The following is a 21,451-nucleotide window of genomic DNA, read 5'->3' as shown; positions in this document are numbered from 1 at the left end:
ATTATGTTTGAGGCTGGATCTATTGCGGGATGTCCTCACCTGATGCACTTCAATTGGGTCTCCGTCAAATGTTGTTGAGACTGATAGTCTTGGGCAGAATCCTTTCAGACTGGTTGTCAAGCCATCCCAATCTTATTGTAGGGCAATTGACGGCCACCATATCTAATTCTCGTCGTCGTCGCCCTCGCCCATCATTTTAGCAAGTAAAAGCTGATCCTACCCTTCCATCCTTGTACGCATCGATGATGCTTTGGATTGTTGTATAAGTGCCCACAACGGTCATGAATGATCCCAGGACTATCGTAAAGATGTGCAGGGCACAGAGAGATAACTTGACTTTACTAGAAGATCTTTTCTCCCAGTCCATGTAGAGGCCCATGAATGCTGGGATGATCAGCTGTCATGTGGCACGATTCGTCAGTGAACAGTCACATCGAGACTCGCCCTAAAGTCTGGTAGATTGGCTTGCACTTACACAAGTAGGCATGCAGCAAATAGAACCAATGAGCCCGACTAGATAGCTAAAGAACGGGACCGCTTCAGCGATGATAAAAGCCAACGCGCTGATACCCATCGTTGAGCCACTGCAGATTGCTGATGTCAGTGTGACGAACGTCTGTCCTGCAAAAGCGATCGGAACTTACAGCCAAGTCACCCAATGAATGACGGTCTTGCTTTGTAGATGTACAGAGTTGCGAAGAATGCGTACAAGAAGCTAGTATAAGACTTGTCAGTAGTTACACTCGCTGATCGGATGAAATTATTCTCCTACGGATTTGGCTGCTAGATGAACCCAAAGAGTCGTTGTCATAATGAATCCAGGAATCGAAACACCATACGCTATCTTTTCTAATGTCCCGCCAGCGGAGCCCAGAGACGGACTCGCAACGTACTTTCCACAATACCTGTACGATTGATACGTCAGTCAAGTTCTTCATTGATTCGCAACACTGTATCCCCGAGCTATCTGATTCACTAACATGTAGACGACCGTACCAAATGCTACATAACATGAGGCTAGAAACACTTGAGACGAGAACAGAGATTTGGTGAAAGATCGTGGGCTTCTCATCTCCGCAATCACGGGCATGAAGGTTGGTGTAGATCCATAACCAGCTTCACAGCTATTAGTCTCTCATTCCAGATGTCAACTCAATGCATCAGTGGAGCACAACTTACTAAACAGGTTGACGGCAGCGACAACTCCTGGGACGAACCCAGGGACCCCTACGGCGTGTACTTCCATGTCGTATGGTCCGGTTTGTGGCGCTGCCGCAGGCCGATCGACTTGGGTCACACCAACCCTTTTATGCGGAATTTTGTCAGCGATTCTATAATGCCCCAAGTTGGTGAATATTGAGAAGAGTTGGTAAACTCACACGAAAATGAAGACAGCCGTAAAAATGGAAGCAAATCCTATCCAAGCTAGGATTGACAATCTCCCCAAAGTGGGAATGCTAGACACGATTGCGGTGCATGTGGCCGCGATGAGGGTCCACGCAATGTTGCAGACGTGGCGGTTCGAAAGTGTCTTGAACCCTTCCGCCAAACCAATGAAGCCAGAACCGGATGCGAGACTTTTTGAGTGTCAGTATTATAGAGAAACAATCGGTTGCTCATCAGAATTTCTCGTGTCTTACATCCAAGTCAGCAGGAAGAGACCACCAGCAATCTCTCGGGCAATAGGTCCGCCCATCAGCGCTGCAGCATCAGCAATGCTGTGAACTCCAGCGTATCTCATCCTAAAGACGTACATGATGTACGCATAGTCTTCCGGCACGTACGATTAGTAAGATGATGCAAGAGACGAGAGTTGGGGACAATGTTGAAATGAAGGCATACAAGTTGCCAGTGTTCCCCAACCCACGAGCAGGGCAATTCCCGGGCCGTACCCAACTGAGCTGAAGGCAGATGGAATTGTCAATACACCAGTGGCAAAGCATAGCTTCATCAAGATGATGCCAGTGCGTTTCCTGAGATGATGCACAGTGTCAGTGACCTGTACCCTGGCGAAAGTGAAATTCCGACTCTAATCATAACATGACCTACCAACCTAATGCCCTGTATTCCTCCTCATGGAAGACCTCACGGTTATCATCAATGTCAATGCACTCCGTTTTGGTGTTTCGTTCGGGGAATGCATCGCCGTTCGTCGCCGGCTCCATTTTCTCGGATGAGCCCTCCAAAGATGTTCTTGTGTACGGTGGCATCGCTGGTGATTTTCCGTGGCTATTGTCACTGGGCTAATAAAGAACGGGGAGTATCACAGCACCAGAAGTCTTGAGTCGAGATCAATATTGTCTTGTGTTATGTCGCTGTTGCCAAGTGCAATCACGTTATCGACTACATAAAAGGGACTTTCGAAGCCAAAACTTTTTAGCGAGGGAGCTCCAGCAACAATATCTTATATCGAAATAACCGCCAGATATCTGATAACTACCGGAGGGGAGCAATCTCAGAGAGCAAAGTAACATTCAAGATACAAGACTCTGTTGAGCCTGTAGGATTGCTCGTTCAAGATCCACTTCCATGCTCATGTCCGGCCAAGCGCTATCTGAATGACATACTGTCACTGCCGGGTGACAATCTCGACCGCCGTCAGCGGAGTGCGTTATCACAGGCTCCAGTATACAGACGGGGATGTCGCCGATCCTATCTGCGGGGGAATCACTTGGGTTCCCCATGGAGATAAAGCCCCCTCCCCCCATCCCACTGTAGATAATGGTTGTGGGTAAGTGGGACTTCGCGAATAGCCGACACTAGCGAATTCCCGATCATCCTGCTTCGCTAGTCTTGACATCAGGAGAGACTTGGGGTTGGCATCATTTGTCATGAAATCACTGATTGAGCAACTTCTTGATCAGACTGCCTTCGCGTTTGACTCTAAAGCAAATGCGATTGGATATGTGAGATCATCACGGCCGGGAATCACCATGTCTCTTCGTTTTAGGAAATATCTGACTTGCTCGAACGAAAGTATGACAGTGGATTCAATGTCGAACGTAGATGCATACGTCTTCAGTCTTGACTAACACCCCGAAATACATAAACAACACCACCGATGCTGACCAGACCTCCATTTACCGACTTTTGCGCTTCGTTGTCTACCATAGTCACCACCGCGGACGCTTTGGGCATGCTTCCATCATTCTCAGATTCAAATGTGCAATTCCAAATTCCATGCTGGGAATCATAATCCTCCCGACGCGCGGCAAATTCTGTCGCCGACGCCTTGCAGATGGAGAGATATATGACCCCAACCTTCCCAATGAAAGTTCTTCCGTCTTTGCTCTGAATTATCCAGGAAGGTGTTTTATTCGTGCCACGCTTCGTAACGTCTCTCCAGACTTCTTCGTAGTCGGTTGGAACACCATTCCTGTGAGGACAAGGCGTGGTGCCGATTTCGAGGTCATCCCCATTAGGCAGCTTCTCGAAATAGGCATCGTCCGGTACGGTCAGGTTCAAAGAGTCAATGATATGCGTCCATCGGAATGTTGCTGTGGCTCGATTGATACGTCAAAACAATGATCTTTGATTATCGAGCAGAGAGACATCGAGGAAGATGATGACAGTACGTACGGGGTTCGGTCTTCAAAGTGATCCTCTCTCCCGCGCGGCTCCATTGGACAGTCTGAGTTTCTTGGGTAAATCGCAAGTCTATGAAATACCTTCCTACGTTGAGTGCAATCGTATCGGTATCTTCATAGGCAGGCTCGGGCAACCAGCGAATGCTGATGCGCTGGACAGCTTGCGACGGCATATCGTTGGTCAATGGCTTAAGGCAATTTTAAACCAGGTTTGAGCGTAGAAAGTAGATCTCAGGATCATGCAGATGATAGAATGATGGGTATCGACGTCTTATGGTGGACCGGCAGCGGGGTACTTATATCTGAGGTGGTCGCAGACTCACGTGTCGTCATCATACACAGCGAATGTGAACGACAAGTCTTTGGATATCAAGCTATGAGTCTAAAGGTCTTTCACAGCAGACAATTTGGATGCTCTGGGTCTCTAGACAGGCTCGATTATTTGTCTATATAGTTGATATTTCGTCCTTCCGCGGACGCGCTCTACGACGTAAGTTTCGAAAACATACCCCAGATGAAGTCATATTAAATTAAGAGAATCAGTTCACCAATACAAACGAAATTCTCACGAAACATGGAGATATTTAAGCCAGATAAAACGATATGCACCAAATGTCAATGGCATTCAGTATGAAAGTGACCCCAGACTCATCTGAGAGACTGAGACGGATTTATCTACTAGTCTTGGTGGGGTTGAGAAGCGGCCAATCATGTGCCAACCAACTAACCCCCTCATCCCCAGGCGTTTTTGACATGAACAAACACTGAGCTGTTACTGAACTCTTGTGTATGGAGCAGATCCTGGGATTAACAGCGACCAAGGTACTTCATGATGCTTATTCAGTCTTGTTGTATGTTAGTGTCGTAGACAATCGTCAAATCCTTTGATCAGTGGCGGCTGGCTGAAGATGGGTTCCGACCTGAGAAGCAAAAGGCACAGATCCACGCCAGCCTGCGCCAGATGTCATCGACTCAAGCAAAAGGTATGAATATGGTGAAGTCTTCTTAGGTTGTTAGCCCCTTGACTAATGGTCCCATTCAGTGCGACAGAGGTACACCAAGATGTCTAAGATGCGTTACCGCCAGAGCTGAGTGCACCGCAATCAACCGGCAAAAGTCTGCCGAAATTCCTCGCAGGCATGTTATGTTGTCGTATGAATCTGTGAATAATGAAGTGGAAACTAATAAACTCTGTTGATAGTCTTCTTCAGCACCTCGAACATCGCTTAGCCGAGTTGCAACGACTGAAATCCGCCTCGGTAGATGCAGATGACCATGGCTCCGTCAATGAAGTCCGTGAAGCTGACGTCGCTCACGATGTCGCCGCTCAGGTAGCCTCCATCTCAATCACGAATAACCTTTCTCTCAGTCTCTTCCAAGGCTCAGCTATATTACCACATAAGTCGAAACTCTTCTATCCCTCTGAGCGTCCACCACTTAAAATCCCAATTCGCGGAATCTACCATGAAGTCAACCCCCGAACAGCAGGCGAAGCATACGCAAGTCAGTTCTCAAGCTTCAACTCACAACACGTTCCTCTCAACGTGATGGAACGGCTATTCAGAAACTACACCGAAGAGATCCTCCCGCGATTCCCCTGTTTCTCGGAGGCAGAGCTAGCCTACCACTTTAACCACACATGCATCAACAGCGCTAAACCGGGGCTTTCCCGTGTTCAAGATGCCCTTTCTCGATTCGTCATCTCGATGACCATGGCAATCAGTGCCCTCAACTCAAAGAACCAAGACTTTCGTAAAGTCGCGGCTCTCAGTGAGGCTCTACACGCGGACGCCATGAAGTACGTCGACGACTTGCTGCATGAATGTTCCATCTCGGCTTTACAGTGTCTGATATTGCTTATACAACTTGCGCTGTTGCTATCTCAAACTTCCAATCTATGGTATCTTACCGGAGATGCTATGCGCATGGCTGTAAGCCTTGGACTGCATCAAGAGCCAGAACCACGCATCTTTAGAGATAGAGCACACGCGGAGCAGCGCCGACGCATCTTTTGGGTCGTAAGTACACGATCAATAAAAGTCTAGGTCAAGCTTATTGCTCACACAACCCCGTACAGGTCTACCAACTCGACAGAATCGTGTCCATCTCTGGAGGATGTCCAGTTGCCTTGAGTGATGAGCACATTACAACCAGGCTTCCCTACGACTTCGGCGACGTATCTGACTTGGCAGAAAGGGCCGATTCAAAGCGAGTCAGCACCCCAAAAGAGCGGCAGTTCCTCCTTGACCTCCAAGTCTGCATCATGAAATCCGAGATCCAGGCAACCCAATTTTTCGACCGCCCTGTTCCTAGTTATTTCGGGTCCCATGACGACTGGGTCCAGCAGATGGATGTCAGGACACAAAATCTCTCTCACGATGTCTCTGCGCACGGAAATGCGCACTCATCGCTGGTGGCTAGTTGTCTCCAATGCCAAATCATGCTACACCGTCCTTGCTCCCGCAACATCGCCGTTTCCGAAACATCTCTGGTATCCGTGGTGAACGCAGCTATCGAGCTGATAGCACTGGATGCGAAGGCGGCCGAGTCTGGCGGTCTTGTCATGGTATTCGAAATCGGCAACAGGATGTTCCAAGCTGGCATGCTCTTGCTCTACGCTCTTCGAAACCATGCTACAAAGTTACTGCGTGCGTCACTCGCAGACATTGCCACCGCCTCATTGAAGAATCTCTCAGTACTTCTCGTAAGTCTAGCTCAATACCAGAAAGACCGAAATGGGGATTCATATCAAAGCAGTCAATAACTCGAATCATAGACCAACCTCTCAAGCAGATGGCCACCTCTATCCGACACAGCAAGCTACATCAACGAACTCATCGAAACGAACCTCCGCAATCCGCTCGGCCACAACGGAAGCCACTACGACATGCAAGTCCTCGAAGAACTCGACTGTCTAGTCACTCAGCGACGAATCCACAGCATTCGCCACCGAAACATTTCCTTCCCGCCTCCAAAGAGACCAACGCCTCCTCCATCGGAACCAGAAACCGCTGACAGAGACTTTTTGAATGACGAGCAGTGGTGGACAGACTTCATAGATCAAGACTTTGTCACGAACGAAAGTTGCTTCTCGCTTCCTTCTGGCGGCGGACAGACGGTTTCCTCGCCTTCTTCAGAACCTAACGAGACTAGGGCTGAGCGTGGGCGAGATACTAGGGATAGCAACGCCAGCGACTTGGAAAAGGAGCTAGACGTCATTCTTGACGCGATTCCCTCCTGCAGCTTTTGTAGGGATAGACGAACAAAGTGTCAGCGTCAACTGCCTGCTTGTAAGGAATGCGCGAGGACCTCGCGAGAGTGCTTCATCTTTGACCCGATTCTGAAGGCAAACATCCCACTCCGACGTGTGCAACTTCTTATCGGGGAGCTGAAGGATCTTTCAAAGCAGATACCATCACCTTCACGTTCGTCAAGCAACACACATCAGCCATCAGCTACCGGAAATCCCTTATTCCTGCCTCTCCAACGGGGCGCGTTGGCTCCCTCTGATGCCACACCATCTATTCCTCTTCTCAGCACAGTTTTCTTCGGCCCCTGGACCTCTCTCAGTTGTCTGCGAGATCAACTTCAACATAAAGCAAGCTACAAACTATTATCGACAGTACGCATTGCCATGAGAAACACAATTTCGACTCTCTCGTTTCAGAGCCTCATCTCCTTCCAACCTTTGCCAGAATGTCTAGCTGCTCCCATCTTCAACCTCTTCAGCCGCTCAATAAACACCTTCCTCCCAATCTTCCAACCCCAAACCATCAACAACATCCTGACCACATATTACCACCCCAACGCTGCTCCTCCACGTCCACACAATACCCCTCTCTTCAACCTCATAATCGCTCTCGGCGCCCAAACCAGTAGCAAATCCACACCCTCACTTTCCGCCCTGGCAGAGCATCACTTCCAAAACGCTATCAGCTCTCTCCCAATCACCTGCACCCACGCCTCCCGCACTGAAAACGTCAGTCTGCTCCAACGAACCCTCCTCATTTGCGTATACACCCTCCTCCAACCCAGCGCAGGAGATGTCTGGCGACATCTGGGTTTCGCTATCCGCCTCTTTCTCGACTTGTCACATCGGCCATCGATGGAGGAAGACGAGGACCATGGTCTGTTTTGCATGCTTACTAGGACTTTGTACACTCTTGAGAGGTATGTTGATCTCACCCGAGTACTAAGATTCACGATGGGAGAGGCTAATTGTCCCATGAAGCCATGTTTCGATTGCCTTTAGCAGACCAAGTCTACTTGTCATCGGAGACGATCTACGTCGCGTACGTCTCCAACATACACCTCATTCCATCTGTATCTGACACTATGTCACAGGAGCTCGTAGAAAAGAGCGGCAACAGCCTCCAAGATGAGATCTCAACCTCTTCATACCAAGTATCCCTCCTCAAGATGCAGATCCACAGCACAATCCTTGACCGCGAGCTCAATACTTCAGTCATCCACGAGACTCAACCCCTTCGAGATATTTGCGAAACCTACCGCCAAGGTCTTGACTCATGGTTCGCGAGATGGAAAGAGATCACAACCTCAATTTCTTCTTCACCTTCAACTCCATCTTTAACGCCACAGACATGGGATCACGCTCTTCAAGAAACTTTACTCTCATGGGGCTCACTACACTACCACCACGGCATGTCCCTCGTCACAACCCTCTGGCCAACACCAGGCGGAGATCCATCCGCCATTTGCGGCAGCGTCTCAAAGGCAGGGCTACAACTCGTTCGTCACCAGCAGCTTTTTGCAAATCTCACCTGCGAGGGAGCACCATCGGGTGAAGGAGATGTCGTAGTGTTCCCTTGCGAGTGGACGATGGCTCATTTGGTGCTCCAAGTTGGTCTCCGTGCTATGGGAGAGAAGGACAAGCCGATCGTCGGCGAAAAGAACGAGGACCCGTCACTGGCACTTTGCTTCTCGTTATTGCTCCTTCTTGAGGCTGACGACTCGAGACTATTGAGAGGGCTGTCACCAGTTTGTGAGCGGTTATCCGCGTACGTTTCAGTATGACTATATATTTGAGATCTAGGGAGTAAACTCCGTGCTCAGGCCGAGGCAATTACAAGGTACTGCGAAGACACTGCCGTGATCTAAGCTCCAAGACGAAGTGAAAGTCAAAATATGCACGCTTTTGATGATTATTCTGATACCCTCTAATAGTAAACCCCATTTTCCTAGATCCTGAAATCCTTGTAAGACCACTTCTCCGTAAGCTTCGCCCTCGCCTGCTTCTTGAACGGGATATGTCTCCTCGACTCCACCTTTCCGCGGACAAGCAGACTACGGTACCGGTCCTTGAGCAGGTTACCCTCGGGCCTCAACAACCGCAGCGAATCCTGCAGCTCGTCGGGCAGAACCAGCTCCAGATCCTTTTCGGGCAGCTTCATCTTGCCGAGCTGTCTCCTCCGCAGCCGCCCCTCGTCCACGATATCCTCCTCGTCGTCGTCGGCGTCGCTCCCCTCGCCCACCTCCTTGGCCAGCGCCAACGCGCTCTTGGAGGCGTCGCGGCCCGCAATCTCGGCCGCAATCTCCTTGATCCGCTCCGCCTGCGCCGCCTTCTTCTTCAGCGCGAGCTGGTGCTTGGCCTCGCGCTCCGCCTCCTTGCGGCGCTTGATCCGGTTCCTCTGCTGCGGCGTCTTGCGCTGGGGTCTCTTGGTCGTGGGCTTGTCGTCGCCCTCGACGCCGCTCTCGAACCCTTCCCACGCGGAATCCTCGTCCCACTCGGACAGCTGCGCGCGCGCTTCCGCGGCATCGGCCTCGGCGGCGGACTTGGCGACGGCCTCGCGCTTGATGCGGTCGGCTTCCTCGGCGGCGAGGCGGGCTTCTTCGGCGGCGACGGCGCGGGCGCCCTCTTCTTCGAGGCGGTCGGCGTAGTCGTCAAAGGTCGGGTTGTAGGAGTATCCGCCCGTGGGCTTGACGACGGCGGGGAGCTGGCGGCCGCTGGCTGTGAGGGAGATGGGGGCGTGCTTCAGGGTCTTGGGGGGCTTGGCTTTTTGTTCGGCGGGGAGGAAGTTGTCCTTGCTGGTCTTGTTTGCTGCTGCTACGGCCTTTGAGGAGGCAGAGGGCGCGGCACCCCAGAGGTCGTAGGTCGCTTCCTGGGGTACGAGGGCGGTAGATTCCTCCTGGTGTCCGTCGGCGACGCGACGAAGGCGGCTCAGTTCCTTGTGGGAGACCCAGTCGGTGCGCAGGCGCTTGACGGGGAGGAGGCCGTCCGAGGTCTTTGAGAGGGCGGTTTCGGCGTCGCGCTTCTGCTTGCGGGAGGAGACGGCGGGAACGGAGGAGCGGGCGGCGAGGATCTCGTCGGACTTGAGTGTCTTCTTTGGCTTGGGGCGCTTTTCGACTTTGCCGATAGTGTCGAGGGTGAAGAGGTCTGCCGAATCCTTTTCTGCGACGACGCCACTGTAGAATATTTGGTTAGTTGTCTACTTTGTGTGCCAATTGGGGGATTTCCGAGAAAGGGAAAAGGTTTCCAAGGCAAAGAGGGTTACGTACCCGGCGATAATCTGTGTGTTCAACTCATCGAGACCTTCTTGCACCTCGGAGACGTCGACGTTCTTCCTCCACGCCTTCTTTCCCTTTCTTGAGGGCTGCTTGCGTTGCTGGGGAGCTTCGCCGTCACCCGAGAGGGGCTTAAGAACGGGCATGTTGGATAGGTAGCCGAATCACACTTCGGGCTTGGAGGGGTTGTTTGGGTAGATAGGTGCAAAGAAGATGGAGAGAATCACCGGGGGTGTTTCTGATGTCGAAAAGTCGATCTTTGCGCCTTGCCCATTTGCTGGTCGTCGAATCTGCACTCTGCACCAGCTGGGACGGCGGGGCCTGGACCGTCCAGAAATTTTTGAGCAAGGGTCTTTTTTTTTGTCTTATCGGATATGGGGTCTTTCTTATCGATTATCAGCACGTGATGTCCCCCGTCTTTGCTGGCCTCCTCTGAGCCCACCTCAATGGATGACGGGGGCGTGGTAATGCGCCTAAAGGCGGACAGGTTGACCTCCTTTTACTTGTCCAGCTTGCTCAATTTCCACGACCCGCGATCTATAACCCTCACACCCCTCCTCCTCCCAGCCAGCCCAACTTCGCCCTCTCGTCGGATCTCGTCCTTTGATCTAGCAAAGCACTCGGCTTTTCAGTTTGGTTTTATTTGCCGACTCGACGACTCCCTTGCATCGAGCCAACGTGTTGGTTCTGTAGCCCGACTGGCGAAACCCCCGATACCACCCTTCGGAAGCTTCCCTTTGACCAAAAAACCGCAACCATGGCGTCCGGCGCAGGCGGGTCTTACAACAACCCCCTCAAGAAGTTCAAGTACGATTTGCGCCGATTGCGAAATGTTCCTGTTCAGACAATTGCACAATAAAACTAACACAATGACACCCCCAGGCTTGTCTTTTTAGGCGAGCAGAGCGGTATGTATCCTGCATTTTGTCTTGTTCGATGTGGCGAGAGAGACCCTTGGCTGATAAGTTCTTTGTGTTATTCGCAGTGGGGAAAACTTCACTCATCACTCGATTCATGTACGATTCGTTCGACAACATGTACCAGGCGACTATCGGAATCGACTTTCTTTCCAAGGCAAGCCATTGTTACATTTCCGGGCGAGGGACGAGGAACCACTGTCTAATACGTTGCAGACCATGTACCTTGAGGACCGGACAGTGAGATTACAACTTTGGGATACCGCCGGACAGGAACGTTTCCGCAGTCTGATTCCCTCGTACATTCGCGATTCCAGCGTCGCAGTCGTTGTCTACGACATTTCAAGTACGTGGAACTGCATGGGGGAGGCACAGAAGAGGGAACCCGTGACTGACTAGATGGCGATTTGAAGATGCGAAATCCTTCCAAAACACCAAGAAGTGGATCGACGACGTGCGCGCCGAGAGAGGAAACGACGTCATCATTGTCCTCGTGGGCAACAAGACGGATTTGAACGACAAGCGCGAAGTGACGACGCAGCAGGGCGAGGAGGAGGCCAAGAAGAACAACCTCATGTTCGTCGAGACTAGCGCGAAGCTGGGACACAACGTCAAGACGCTGTTCAAGAGAATAGCCCAGGCTCTTCCAGGCATGGAGGGAACGGATGCTGCCGCGCAAGCTTCAAGCCAGAGTGCGTATTCCCTTCTCCTTGAGATTTGGTTTATAAAAAGCAGGGTGGTTTATGCTAACTTTAACGCAGTGATCGATGTCAAGACGACCCCCGCCCAGTCATCGCAAGAGGGATGCGCGTGCTAGACGAGTTTCTTAAGGAGACAAAGCAAAACAAAAAGACAGCGACTCTGGAGTAGAAAGTTCCCGAGGCGAGCCGTGACGGACGACGCGGGGCTGAGTTGGAGTTGCCGTTACGTTACGTTGCGACATGACTGGCGGGGCAGGACATCTTAAGCATAGCGTGCAAATGGGGATTTTCAGCATCAGTTACAGTTTGTATAATAACGGGCTATACTCCACGGTCGTTAGTACATACCTACATTTAATGGCTCTTTTTTCTCTTCTTTCCCCAATATTGTCTGTCTACATGGAATACAAGTGTACTTATTCATAGGTGAGCGTCATATTGGCAGCATGATGTGTCAAAAGTCAGCTGGCGAATGAGTTGTCCAAGATGCTCACCGCCCGAAATGGCACGGGACTCTCACGATGGCTGGCGTCCGTGATGCTACGGTGGGCTGTCACCGAGTGCCGGGGTCCGTTGAACATGTGGTGCCAGCGTAGGAATGGCCCGCAAATCCGTGGCATCGAATTCCCAGGTCCATCCACTTTTCGGATTCGGATACCTACCTTACCGCGTATATGTAGATAGCTAGCTGTGCACTCACAGCCGGTGTTGCTGCAGATTGACCCAGAGAGCGAGGTACAGCATCAGGTGCAGACGCGGGGGACTGAGAGCAGCGGCGCGGACTCAATGAAAACCCCGGGGCGTGACGCTATGACGGATCGGGTGGGGCCCATCATGTCATCGAGAATTTTAGAAAGGTGCGAACGCAGGGTCTTTCCGCTCTTTATTTTGTTTGGCGGCTGGCCCATGTCAATTGTCATCCGGCGCTGCCGCTTTGGTTAAAAGTGACGGGGCCTCTTGTTAGGCTCATCTTTTGCGACGCTTTCCCAAAAGCTTCCCACCCTCAGGTTCTTCTGACGTCTTTACGGATTACCTGAGCTCTCAGGACCCCTTTCTCTTCTGGCGCGATACCTACGGATACCCTCCTGCTGTATCCGTACACACAAACACCAACGAGACATCACCAAGACACAGTGGACGAACAGATAGACCGACGGACAGGATGGCGTTCTCAAGATTCAGCATGCGGTTACCGCTCCCCAAGGTTAGCGTGTAACACAACCTCATCTCCCCCAACCAACTACGCCCAATAGTTACACAACAGCATGTTCATCATCTTTAACCGACGAATTACTGGGCGGTTGGCTAACATGGTGATCACGTTTAATGTGTGCGACAGACCTTTCTAGGATGCATCGGCCTTCAAACAGGCACCGAGGTCATCTCCCTCATCCTCCTCTTCAACAGGCTCACCGGCCTCTACGGTCTACTCGCCATCCTCACGGGCTACGAGCTCTCCGTGACGCAGCTGTCAATGTACCTCTACTCGCTGGGCGTCGTCGTCCTGCTGGCCATGTTCATGCCCCACGTCCGCAAGCAGAGCCCCTTTGAGACGCTCAGCCTCGCCTGGCTCTACATCGTCGACACCGTCCTCAACGTCGCCTACACGACCTTCTTCGCCGTGAACTGGTACCTCAACAGCAGCGCCCTGGACAAGCACCCGGCAGGCAGCACCACCCCGGCCGCAGCCGGTCCCGCAGCAGCAGCGGAGATTGCGGAGACGGCGCTGGCCAACGGGGCGCCCGTGGTTCCCGACGTGCCCGGCACGACGAAGCACATCGGGCCCCAGGAGTCGTGGATGAGCTTGGGGCTGATTTGCTCCGTCACGCTGGTGCGCGTCTACTTTGCGCTCGTCGTCATGTCGTTTGCGCAGCAGGTGCTGCAGCGGTACAGCGCGGCGGACATGGGCTGGGAGGAGGAAGGCCGCAGCAGCGGCGCCGGCAAGAAGGGCGGCGTCGACGGACCTTTCTCGCAGGGCGAGCCGGGCGGCGAGGGGTCCCGCGGCCGTATCGGGCGCGTGATGCTCGCCCTCGGTCGCGGGTACTGGCTTCGCGAGAGGCCTCAGGAGGAGTGGGCGAGCGCTGTGAGCGCCAAGTTCCGGCACACCGGAGTCTAAGTCTTTTAAGTATCGCGGAAGGGCGGATTCAGAGAGCTACCGACGGTACCGGTAGGTATTGATTATTGAAGCGGCAAGAGATGGATGTCGGTGCGGCATGTCGGGCGGCAGCGGCAGGTTGACCGCTTGGAGTGGATACCGCCGGGACGGCAAGTCGATGATGCCATCGGGCGGTGGTATCATTGGGCGATGGCATCATTTGAGATTTTCTGCGCGCCGAAAAAGAGGTGGATCGGGAGACTCATGAGCGAAATGCATGTCGGGGGCGCGATGGGGAATAGTGTACAACAACAGTTGATGACCCTCAATCACGGAAGGTGAATCGGCGTTTGGGTCATTGGGAGAGATGTTTCGTCACGAGGGCATTCATTCGGTTGGTGCCCGGTTCACGATGGGGGATTTAAAGTGGGACCGAGAACGAACGTTCATGGTTCCAAACCCCGAATTTGGGAAGAGCATACGATACAAGCCATACATATAATAAGCATACTTAGTAGCAGAGTAATACAAGATCTTGAATGCAAAGGGATCATTGGGTTGATTGGTGGGTATCGGGCATTGAGCGAACTGTGTAAGAGTGACAGGCGGAAACTGCAAATACAGAGTCTACCATTTGTAATCCGAAAGAATCTCCGGGGGAGGGGGATGGAGATGGTGGGGCAGTTGAACGGGATATGGAACAGCATGTCAGTCTACGGAATAGTTTCCACTAGTTGACTCGCCTCCAGATGGATGGGATGAGGCACGGCTACGAGTCCGAGCATCTGCCTGCCTCTACCTCTGGTTGAGTCTTATTGAGCCTTAGGAGAGAGTGAGAGTGAGAGTGAGAGGAAAGGCTTACCGGCCGACAACGGCCTTTTTCGGCATTCGGGCATGGGGTCCAGATTCGCTGCCCCTGTTCATGCTGTATTAGCCAAGAAGTGCCATCCACTGATTCCAGCCATTTGAGATGGAATTTGTTAGAGTGTTGTTGAGTGGCTGATTGGGTAAGGCAGATGAGCTAAGAGTCCAGAACAGAGTCTACATTAGTATCCTTCTTTCCAAGTTTACATAAGGCAATTCTATCATAATCGTAGCCGTCAACGACTCTCGTGATGAATAATACAGCATCCAGGACAGGAGCACAGAAGAGGCAACGGCACTCGCTGAAGTCCCGGCTCTTTCCCTCCAGCTCCAGGTACTTGACTACTTTACCACCTGGAAGAATCCCGATGTACCTTTTCTGAGCAATGTACACACACCAAGTGCAGCGGCATTGCCCCAAGGCAAGCCAACCCGCGGCGCAATGGGAGCAGTGCGGCATGGCCACTGGCGAATGGACTGGGGAGACGCTGCGCTAGCCGATCACGCAATCGACCCTGATGTCGACAAAATTCATTGTTTTCTGCGGGGCGAAATTTCTCAGTGGGCACAGGCTCACAACGCCCCCCCAAGCACGCCAGCAACAGCAGGCGCAACCCGCCATCCAGCTGCTCTTGCCTGACTGAAAGACGACGAAACCAAGCAAGGGAAGGATCAGGAATTGGGTACTTGCCAGGTCACTTTCTGTTGATTCCAAAAGCAGAAAGAACCATCGGAGCTGTTTCGCAACTTCCTGGGGCACCTTGGACTTTTTTTTTTATCAGCTTGTTATCCATCGATCTTCCCTTTTAGACCTCTTATTACCTTGACTTACACCACCATCTTCCTCCTCTCTCACACTCTCTCACTCATTCTCACCCTCTTCCTCCTTCCGCCTCCCATCTGCCATTGCATCCTACGGCGCCCTTCTCCGTCAATCCTTTCTACGGGTTGATCTGTGTTAGTCACTACTGCTGTAGTCGATTCATTGTTGGTATTCTGTCCATTCTTGGTTCCTGATCCAGAGGAAGCCAAACAGACAGCTCGAGAGGAATCCGGAACTGTACACTGCAAACGGCAGCGAAAAGAGTTTCGAGACCGGCCACTATACGATACCCCCCGACTTCGAAATTCGCCCTCGAAACCTCCTCCAAACACGCACATACACATATCGACAATGGCGCCGACAAGAGGTCAAATCCAGACGCCTGGAGAAGCTGGTAAGCAGTTGTTGCTCTCTTCAATTCTTGGGATTCCACGGCTTTCGTCTGCTGTTACTGCTGCTGCTGTTGCTGCTGTCACCCCTGGTCTTGCACTCTGCAGCGTCCGTCATCCTTCAGCGCGTGTGCCCGCTGTAACTACAGCGAAGCTCCGACATTGTTGGAATTGGGCCAATCAGAGCTCTGCTATTTGTCGCATCCCAGCGGTGCAGAGTCCCCCGGCAACCCACTTGTGATGGGCAACGAGCAGCACCCAGAGAGAAAGAGGCAGAGGGATGATGGACGACGCCGACCAGAGACGCGGAACAGTCGCATTCGCAGTTTGCAACGAGAACGATGACAATACTGGCTTGTGCTAACATGCCATCTCTACAGTTGCGAGAATCGCATACCTCTCCAGCGACGTCGTCGTCTCCGTCCAGCCTTCGCTGGCCAAGGACTCGGAGTTCTCATCCCACCTTAAGCGCTACGTCGCTCGCAACGACAAGAGCCTCGTCGCGAAGTTTTCAGTCACAGAGGTGAGCAACTACTCGATTCGTCTTCTCCGCCATCTTTTGGCTTGGAAACTGACTGTGACTGTCCCAGGTCCAACACGTAAGGCACAATGCCGACCCCCTCCTCTCCGTCTTTGCGCCTACTCGCGCCGGCAAGCTCGTCGCCGTGACGACCTCTTCTACCGTTCTCCTTCCCGCCATCTCCCACCTCTACAAGTTGGCAAACTACCCCGTCGTCCTTCACGTCGCCCTTCAGCCCGCTGGCTTCCCCGACTTCTCCGCCATCACAGCTATCCGCAACTCGGGATGGACTTTCCTGCAGTCAGAGTCTCTCCAGGAGGCTCAGGACATGGCACTGACGGCACATGCCCTCGCCCTCCGCTCCGGCAAGGGTGTTGTGCACTTCTTCGCCTCGTCGAGCAGCGACGACGATGCTGCTATTAAGGCAGAGGACCCTGAGGTTGTGCGCCAGATTCTCGACGTTGACGCTGCGAGGCGGTTCCAGCAGCCGTCCAACGGCTCTGCCGCGTCGGCTGTCGGTATCTATGCCGATGACGGCCGACTGCCGGTGGCCTCTGACCGATCCGACGTGCCGCCGACCGGCTCCTCCGCCATTAGTGGTCTGAGCTCTTCCGAACTCGCATCGTCCGTGCACTCCAAGCTCGAGTCATCCAGGGCCTCGGTTCAGTCCAGCGCCGAGCACAGCGTCACCGACAGCCCACCCTCTGTCGTCTCCTCCAACGCCACCACGATCGAGTCGTCCCTCCCCGTCGTCTCATCTGAGGATATCCTCAAGTATGCCAACGGCATCTGGGCTCAGATTAAGAGGATCACCGGCCGTGAATACCAGGCCTTCTTCTATGCCGGACCCACGAATGCAGAGAACTGCCTCTTCGTCTTTGGCTCTGGAGCCTACTACTTTGGTGATGTGATTGACCAGGCCCGCCGTGGAGGTGACTTCTCCAAGGTCGGCATCCTCACCCCCAGACTGTACCGCCCCTGGCTCAGCTCCTCTCTCATCGAGGCTTTGCCCAAGTCTGTGAAGCGCATTGCCGTCCTTGAGCAGGTCCACCGCAAGACCACAAAGTGGGGCCCCGTCCTCATCGATGTTCTCACCAGTGTGAAGAGCGGCCCTGGTGGTGTGCAGACCGTTGTCGGCTACCAGCTTGGCTACATTGACCCCAAGACTGTCATCCAGGCTCTTCGTGGCGTCCTGCAGAACCTGACTTCCGAGTCCCCTGTTCAGAATCTTGAGATCGGCCGCAAGGAGGTTCCCCAAGAGGTTCTCGAATACGGTCTTGAGAAGCCCCAGGTCGAGAACTCGTACACCAAGATTCTCGACCAGCTCTTTGGCCAGAGAGCCTACATTGCCAATGCCCTCAAGGCTAGCAATGCCGGCATCAACTCCTCCATCCAGGCCAGCCCTGAGTTCGGCTTCGGTTCCCTCTTGGCTCGCAAGGAGCGTCGCGTGCGCTTCGTCAACGAGGTCAAGGAGGCTGCCAACAGCAACCAGTTCGTGACGGATTCTCCTAAGAGCTGGCTCGCCCGCTGGGCAGCCAACGAGGCCGACTCCAAGAAGGCCAACGAGATCGCCGACGACTTGATCCCCCGCCTTGAGACTGATGGCTCTTCCATTGCCCGCAACCTATTGTCCAGCAAGCGACTGTTCCGCAAGGAGTCCCTGTGGCTTGTGGGATCCGATGCCTGGGCCTACGATCTCGGCAACTCTGGTGTGCACCACGTCCTGGCCTCTGGCGAGAACGTCAACATGCTCATCATCGACTCGACCCCCTACTCGGAGCGTGCCGCTGCCGATGCCAACCGTCGCAAGAAGGATATTGGCCTGTACGCCATGAACTTTGGCAACGCTTACGTCGCCTCTACTGCCGTCTACGGCTCCTACACCCAGGTGCTTCAGGCCATGCTCGAGGCCGACCAGCACAACGGTCCCTCCGTCGTCTTGGCCTACCTGCCCTACTTTGGCGAGACCGATTCTCCTCTCACCGTTCTCCAAGAGACCAAGAAGGCGATTGACGTCGGCTACTGGCCTCTGTACCGCTGGAACCCCGCCAACGAGGCCAAGGGCGAGCCCAACTTCACCCTCGACTCTGAGCGTATCAAGAGCGAGCTCAAGGCCTTTTTGGACCGCGACAACCAGCTCACCCAGATCATGCAGCGCGACCCCATCTTCGCTGCCAACCTGTCGCAGGACTTTGGCTCCGAGGTCCGGGCTCAGCAGAAGCGCAAGGCCAAGGATGCCTACGACCAGCTTCTTGAGGGTCTCTTTGGCGCTCCCTTGACCGTGTTGTACGCCTCTGACAACGGTAACGCTACCAACGTTGCCAAGCGTCTCGGTAACCGCGGCAAGGCTCGTGGTCTTAAGACCAAGGTCTTCGTCATGGAGGACTACCCCCTCGAGGACTTGCCTTCTGAGGAGAACATCATCTTCGTGACCTCGACTGCCGGACAGGGAGAGTTCCCCCAGAACGGTCACGCTCTCTGGACCGCCCTCAAGGACAACACCGAGCTCGACCTCGCCAACGTCAACTACTCCGTATTCGGTCTCGGTGATCGTCACTACTGGCCCCGCAAGGAGGACAAGATCTACTACAACAAGCCTGCAAAGGACCTTGACCGTGTTCTGTCCAACCTGGGTGGCAAGAGACTTGCCGACGTCGGTCTTGGTGACGACCAGGACCCCGATGGATACCAGACTGGCTACCAGGAGTGGGAGCCCAAGATCTGGCGCGCCTTGGGCGTCGATAACGTCGATGGTCTTCCCGAGGAGCCTGCTCCCATCACCAACGAGGACATTAAGATTGCCTCCAACTTCCTCCGTGGTACCATTGTCGAGGGTCTCAACGACCCTTCGACTGCTGCCATCTCTGCTGCTGACCAGCAGCTTACCAAGTTCCACGGTACCTACATGCAGGACGACCGTGATGTCAGAGATGAGCGCAAGGCCATGGGCTTGGAGCCTGCCTACTCGTTCATGATCCGTTGCCGTCTGCCCGGTGGTATTTCTACCCCCTTGCAGTGGGTACAGATGGACGACATCGCCAACGAGCTTGGTAACGAGACTATGAAGCTCACCACCCGTCAGACCTTCCAGTTCCACGGTGTCGTCAAGGGCAAGCTTAGACCCGCCATGCAGGCCATCAACAGGGCGCTCATGACCACCATTGCCGCTTGCGGTGATGTCAACCGTAACGTCATGTGCAGTTCTCTGCCTACCCAGTCCAAGTACCACAGGGAGGTCTGGGCCAGCTCCAAGAAGATCAGCGACCACCTGCTGCCTTCGACCACCGCCTACCACGAGATCTGGCTGGCGGACGAGAACGACACCAAGACCCAGATCGCCGGTGACGCGGTACAGGACTTTGAGCCACTGTACGGACCTACCTACCTGCCCAGAAAGTTCAAGATCACCATCGCCATTCCTCCCCACAACGACACCGACGTCTACGCCCACGACATTGGTCTCATTGCCATTAAGAGCAAGGATGGTAACCTCGAGGGTTTCAACCTCATTGCCGGTGGTGGTATGGGTGCCACGCATAACAACAAGAAGACGTACCCGCAGATCGGTCGCATGTTCGGCTTCGTCAAGACAGACCAGGTCCACATTGCTTGCGAGAAGATCATGCTCGTCCAGCGCGACCACGGCGACCGCAAGAACCGCAAGCACGCCCGTCTCAAGTACACCATTGACGACATGGGCGTCGACGTCTTCCGCGGCAAGGTCGAGGAGCTCTGGGGACAGAAGTTCGAGAAGGAGAAGCCCTTCGAGTTCAAGTCCAACGTTGACACGTTCGGCTGGCAAAAGGACGAGACAGGACTCAACCACTTCACCTTCTTCATTGAGAACGGCCGCATCGAGGATACTCCCGAGTTCCAGATGAAGACTGGTCTCCGTGAGATTGCCAAGGTGCACAAGGGCGAATTCCGCCTCACGGGTAACCAGCACTTGATTCTCAGCAACGTCGCCGACGAGGACCTCGACTCCATCAAGGACCTCATGAAGAAGTACAAGCTCGACAACGTCCACTTCTCCGGCATGCGCCTCAGCTCGTCGGCCTGTGTCGCCTTCCCTACTTGCGGTCTCGCCATGGCCGAGTCGGAGCGCTACCTGCCTGTACTGATCACCAAGCTCGAGGACTGCCTCGAGGAGAACGGTCTGCGTCAGGACTCCATCGTCATGCGCATGACAGGTTGCCCCAACGGTTGCGCGCGTCCCTGGCTCGCCGAGGTTGCCTTTGTCGGAAAGGCGTACGGCGCGTACAACATGTACCTCGGCGGTGGTTACCACGGCCAGAGACTGAACAAGCTGTACCGCCAGAGCATCAAGGAGGACGAGATCCTGGCCATCATGAAGCCGCTGCTCAAGAGATACGCGACTGAGAGAGAGACTGGCGAGAGATTTGGTGACTTCTGCATTCGCGTTGGTGTTATCAAGGGCACCAAGGAGGGTCGGGATTTCCACGAAGGGGTAAGACGAGATCCTAGCTCTCTATTGATATCTTGAGTTGTGATGACTAACATTAATCATAGGTTCCCGAAGAAGAGTCTGACGAGGAATAAGCCTGTCTAATGCTTTCGAGTACTGACGGTTTTATGACGAGATCTGATGTTCGGTGTGCGGACGAGGATTTAAATTTGAGATTTACAAAATGATGGGATTTGCACAAAAAAGAGATAAAAAGTTGGATTACTTTTGTAAAATGTACAAGGTCTTATATCCGCTTTAGCAGCTTTCAAGCATTACGGGGGCCAGGCGTTGCGATTTGTCGTTTTTACTATACTCTTATTCGATTTATGAAAACTATATTTCAAACACTTTTCTAGACAGGTTGAAAGGCTGTCTCTTTCACATATGTCTGTCTGTCTGTGTTTCAATGTATGTTACCGTAATTGGGTGCAAGCTAAACTCGAAGACTTGAGACGGCGCAACAAGCTATCGGGTACATCAGTTTGCAAAGTACGGTGCTTTGAACAGTCATGTGAAATTATCTAGAGACCGTCTACGTATCTCTTTTTATGTCCTTTCTTTTTTT

The 21,451-nt window shown here is 53.2% G+C and overlaps 5 protein-coding genes across 5 annotated transcripts; 2 read left to right on the top strand and 3 right to left on the bottom strand.

The window, feature by feature from the left end:
• Nucleotides 1–196: 196 nt before the first annotated feature.
• CLUP02_15496 (neutral amino acid transporter) lies at nucleotides 197–2,210 on the bottom strand (the record flags this gene model as incomplete). Its single annotated transcript, XM_049294420.1, has 10 exons — nucleotides 197–397; nucleotides 476–584; nucleotides 645–715; nucleotides 773–905; nucleotides 981–1,116; nucleotides 1,180–1,304; nucleotides 1,380–1,577; nucleotides 1,641–1,770; nucleotides 1,843–1,973; nucleotides 2,050–2,210. The coding sequence occupies 10 exons, from the start codon at nucleotides 2,208–2,210 to the stop codon at nucleotides 197–199; spliced, it is 1,395 nt and encodes a 464-aa protein (XP_049151566.1).
• An 808-nt stretch (nucleotides 2,211–3,018) lies between these two features.
• On the bottom strand, nucleotides 3,019–3,760 carry CLUP02_15495 (uncharacterized protein; the record flags this gene model as incomplete). The annotated part of the gene is made up of 2 exons (XM_049294419.1): nucleotides 3,019–3,497; nucleotides 3,580–3,760. 2 exons carry the CDS (start codon nucleotides 3,758–3,760, stop codon nucleotides 3,019–3,021), a joined length of 660 nt encoding a protein of 219 aa, XP_049151565.1.
• A 996-nt stretch (nucleotides 3,761–4,756) lies between these two features.
• On the top strand, nucleotides 4,757–8,621 carry CLUP02_15494 (uncharacterized protein; the record flags this gene model as incomplete). The annotated part of the gene is made up of 5 exons (XM_049294418.1): nucleotides 4,757–5,605; nucleotides 5,665–6,291; nucleotides 6,364–7,757; nucleotides 7,819–7,879; nucleotides 7,932–8,621. 5 exons carry the CDS (start codon nucleotides 4,757–4,759, stop codon nucleotides 8,619–8,621), a joined length of 3,621 nt encoding a protein of 1,206 aa, XP_049151564.1.
• Nucleotides 8,622–8,785: 164 nt separating this feature from the next.
• CLUP02_15493 (uncharacterized protein) lies at nucleotides 8,786–10,255 on the bottom strand (the record flags this gene model as incomplete). Its single annotated transcript, XM_049294417.1, has 2 exons — nucleotides 8,786–10,010; nucleotides 10,104–10,255. The coding sequence occupies 2 exons, from the start codon at nucleotides 10,253–10,255 to the stop codon at nucleotides 8,786–8,788; spliced, it is 1,377 nt and encodes a 458-aa protein (XP_049151563.1).
• A 67-nt stretch (nucleotides 10,256–10,322) lies between these two features.
• Nucleotides 10,323–20,978, top strand: CLUP02_15492 (sulfite reductase hemoprotein; the record flags this gene model as incomplete). The annotated part of the gene is made up of 27 exons (XM_049294416.1): nucleotides 10,323–10,360; nucleotides 10,416–10,488; nucleotides 10,547–10,740; nucleotides 10,803–10,916; nucleotides 10,992–11,017; nucleotides 11,154–11,372; nucleotides 11,440–11,718; nucleotides 11,802–11,892; nucleotides 12,189–12,257; nucleotides 12,319–12,358; nucleotides 12,430–12,584; nucleotides 12,721–12,817; nucleotides 12,877–12,931; nucleotides 12,981–12,994; nucleotides 13,067–13,837; nucleotides 13,955–14,160; nucleotides 14,428–14,529; nucleotides 14,586–14,626; nucleotides 14,679–14,763; nucleotides 14,951–15,206; nucleotides 15,278–15,424; nucleotides 15,497–15,643; nucleotides 15,709–15,903; nucleotides 16,007–16,223; nucleotides 16,279–16,421; nucleotides 16,489–20,886; nucleotides 20,949–20,978. 27 exons carry the CDS (start codon nucleotides 10,323–10,325, stop codon nucleotides 20,976–20,978), a joined length of 8,202 nt encoding a protein of 2,733 aa, XP_049151562.1.
• Between the last annotated feature and the right edge of the window lie 473 nt (nucleotides 20,979–21,451).

The sequence above is a fragment of the Colletotrichum lupini genome, chromosome 8 (assembly GCF_023278565.1).
Source record: "Colletotrichum lupini chromosome 8, complete sequence".
Lineage (NCBI taxonomy): Eukaryota > Fungi > Ascomycota > Sordariomycetes > Glomerellales > Glomerellaceae > Colletotrichum > Colletotrichum lupini.
Note: the sequence above shows the minus strand (reverse complement) of the source record. Positions and strands in the feature narration are given on the sequence as shown.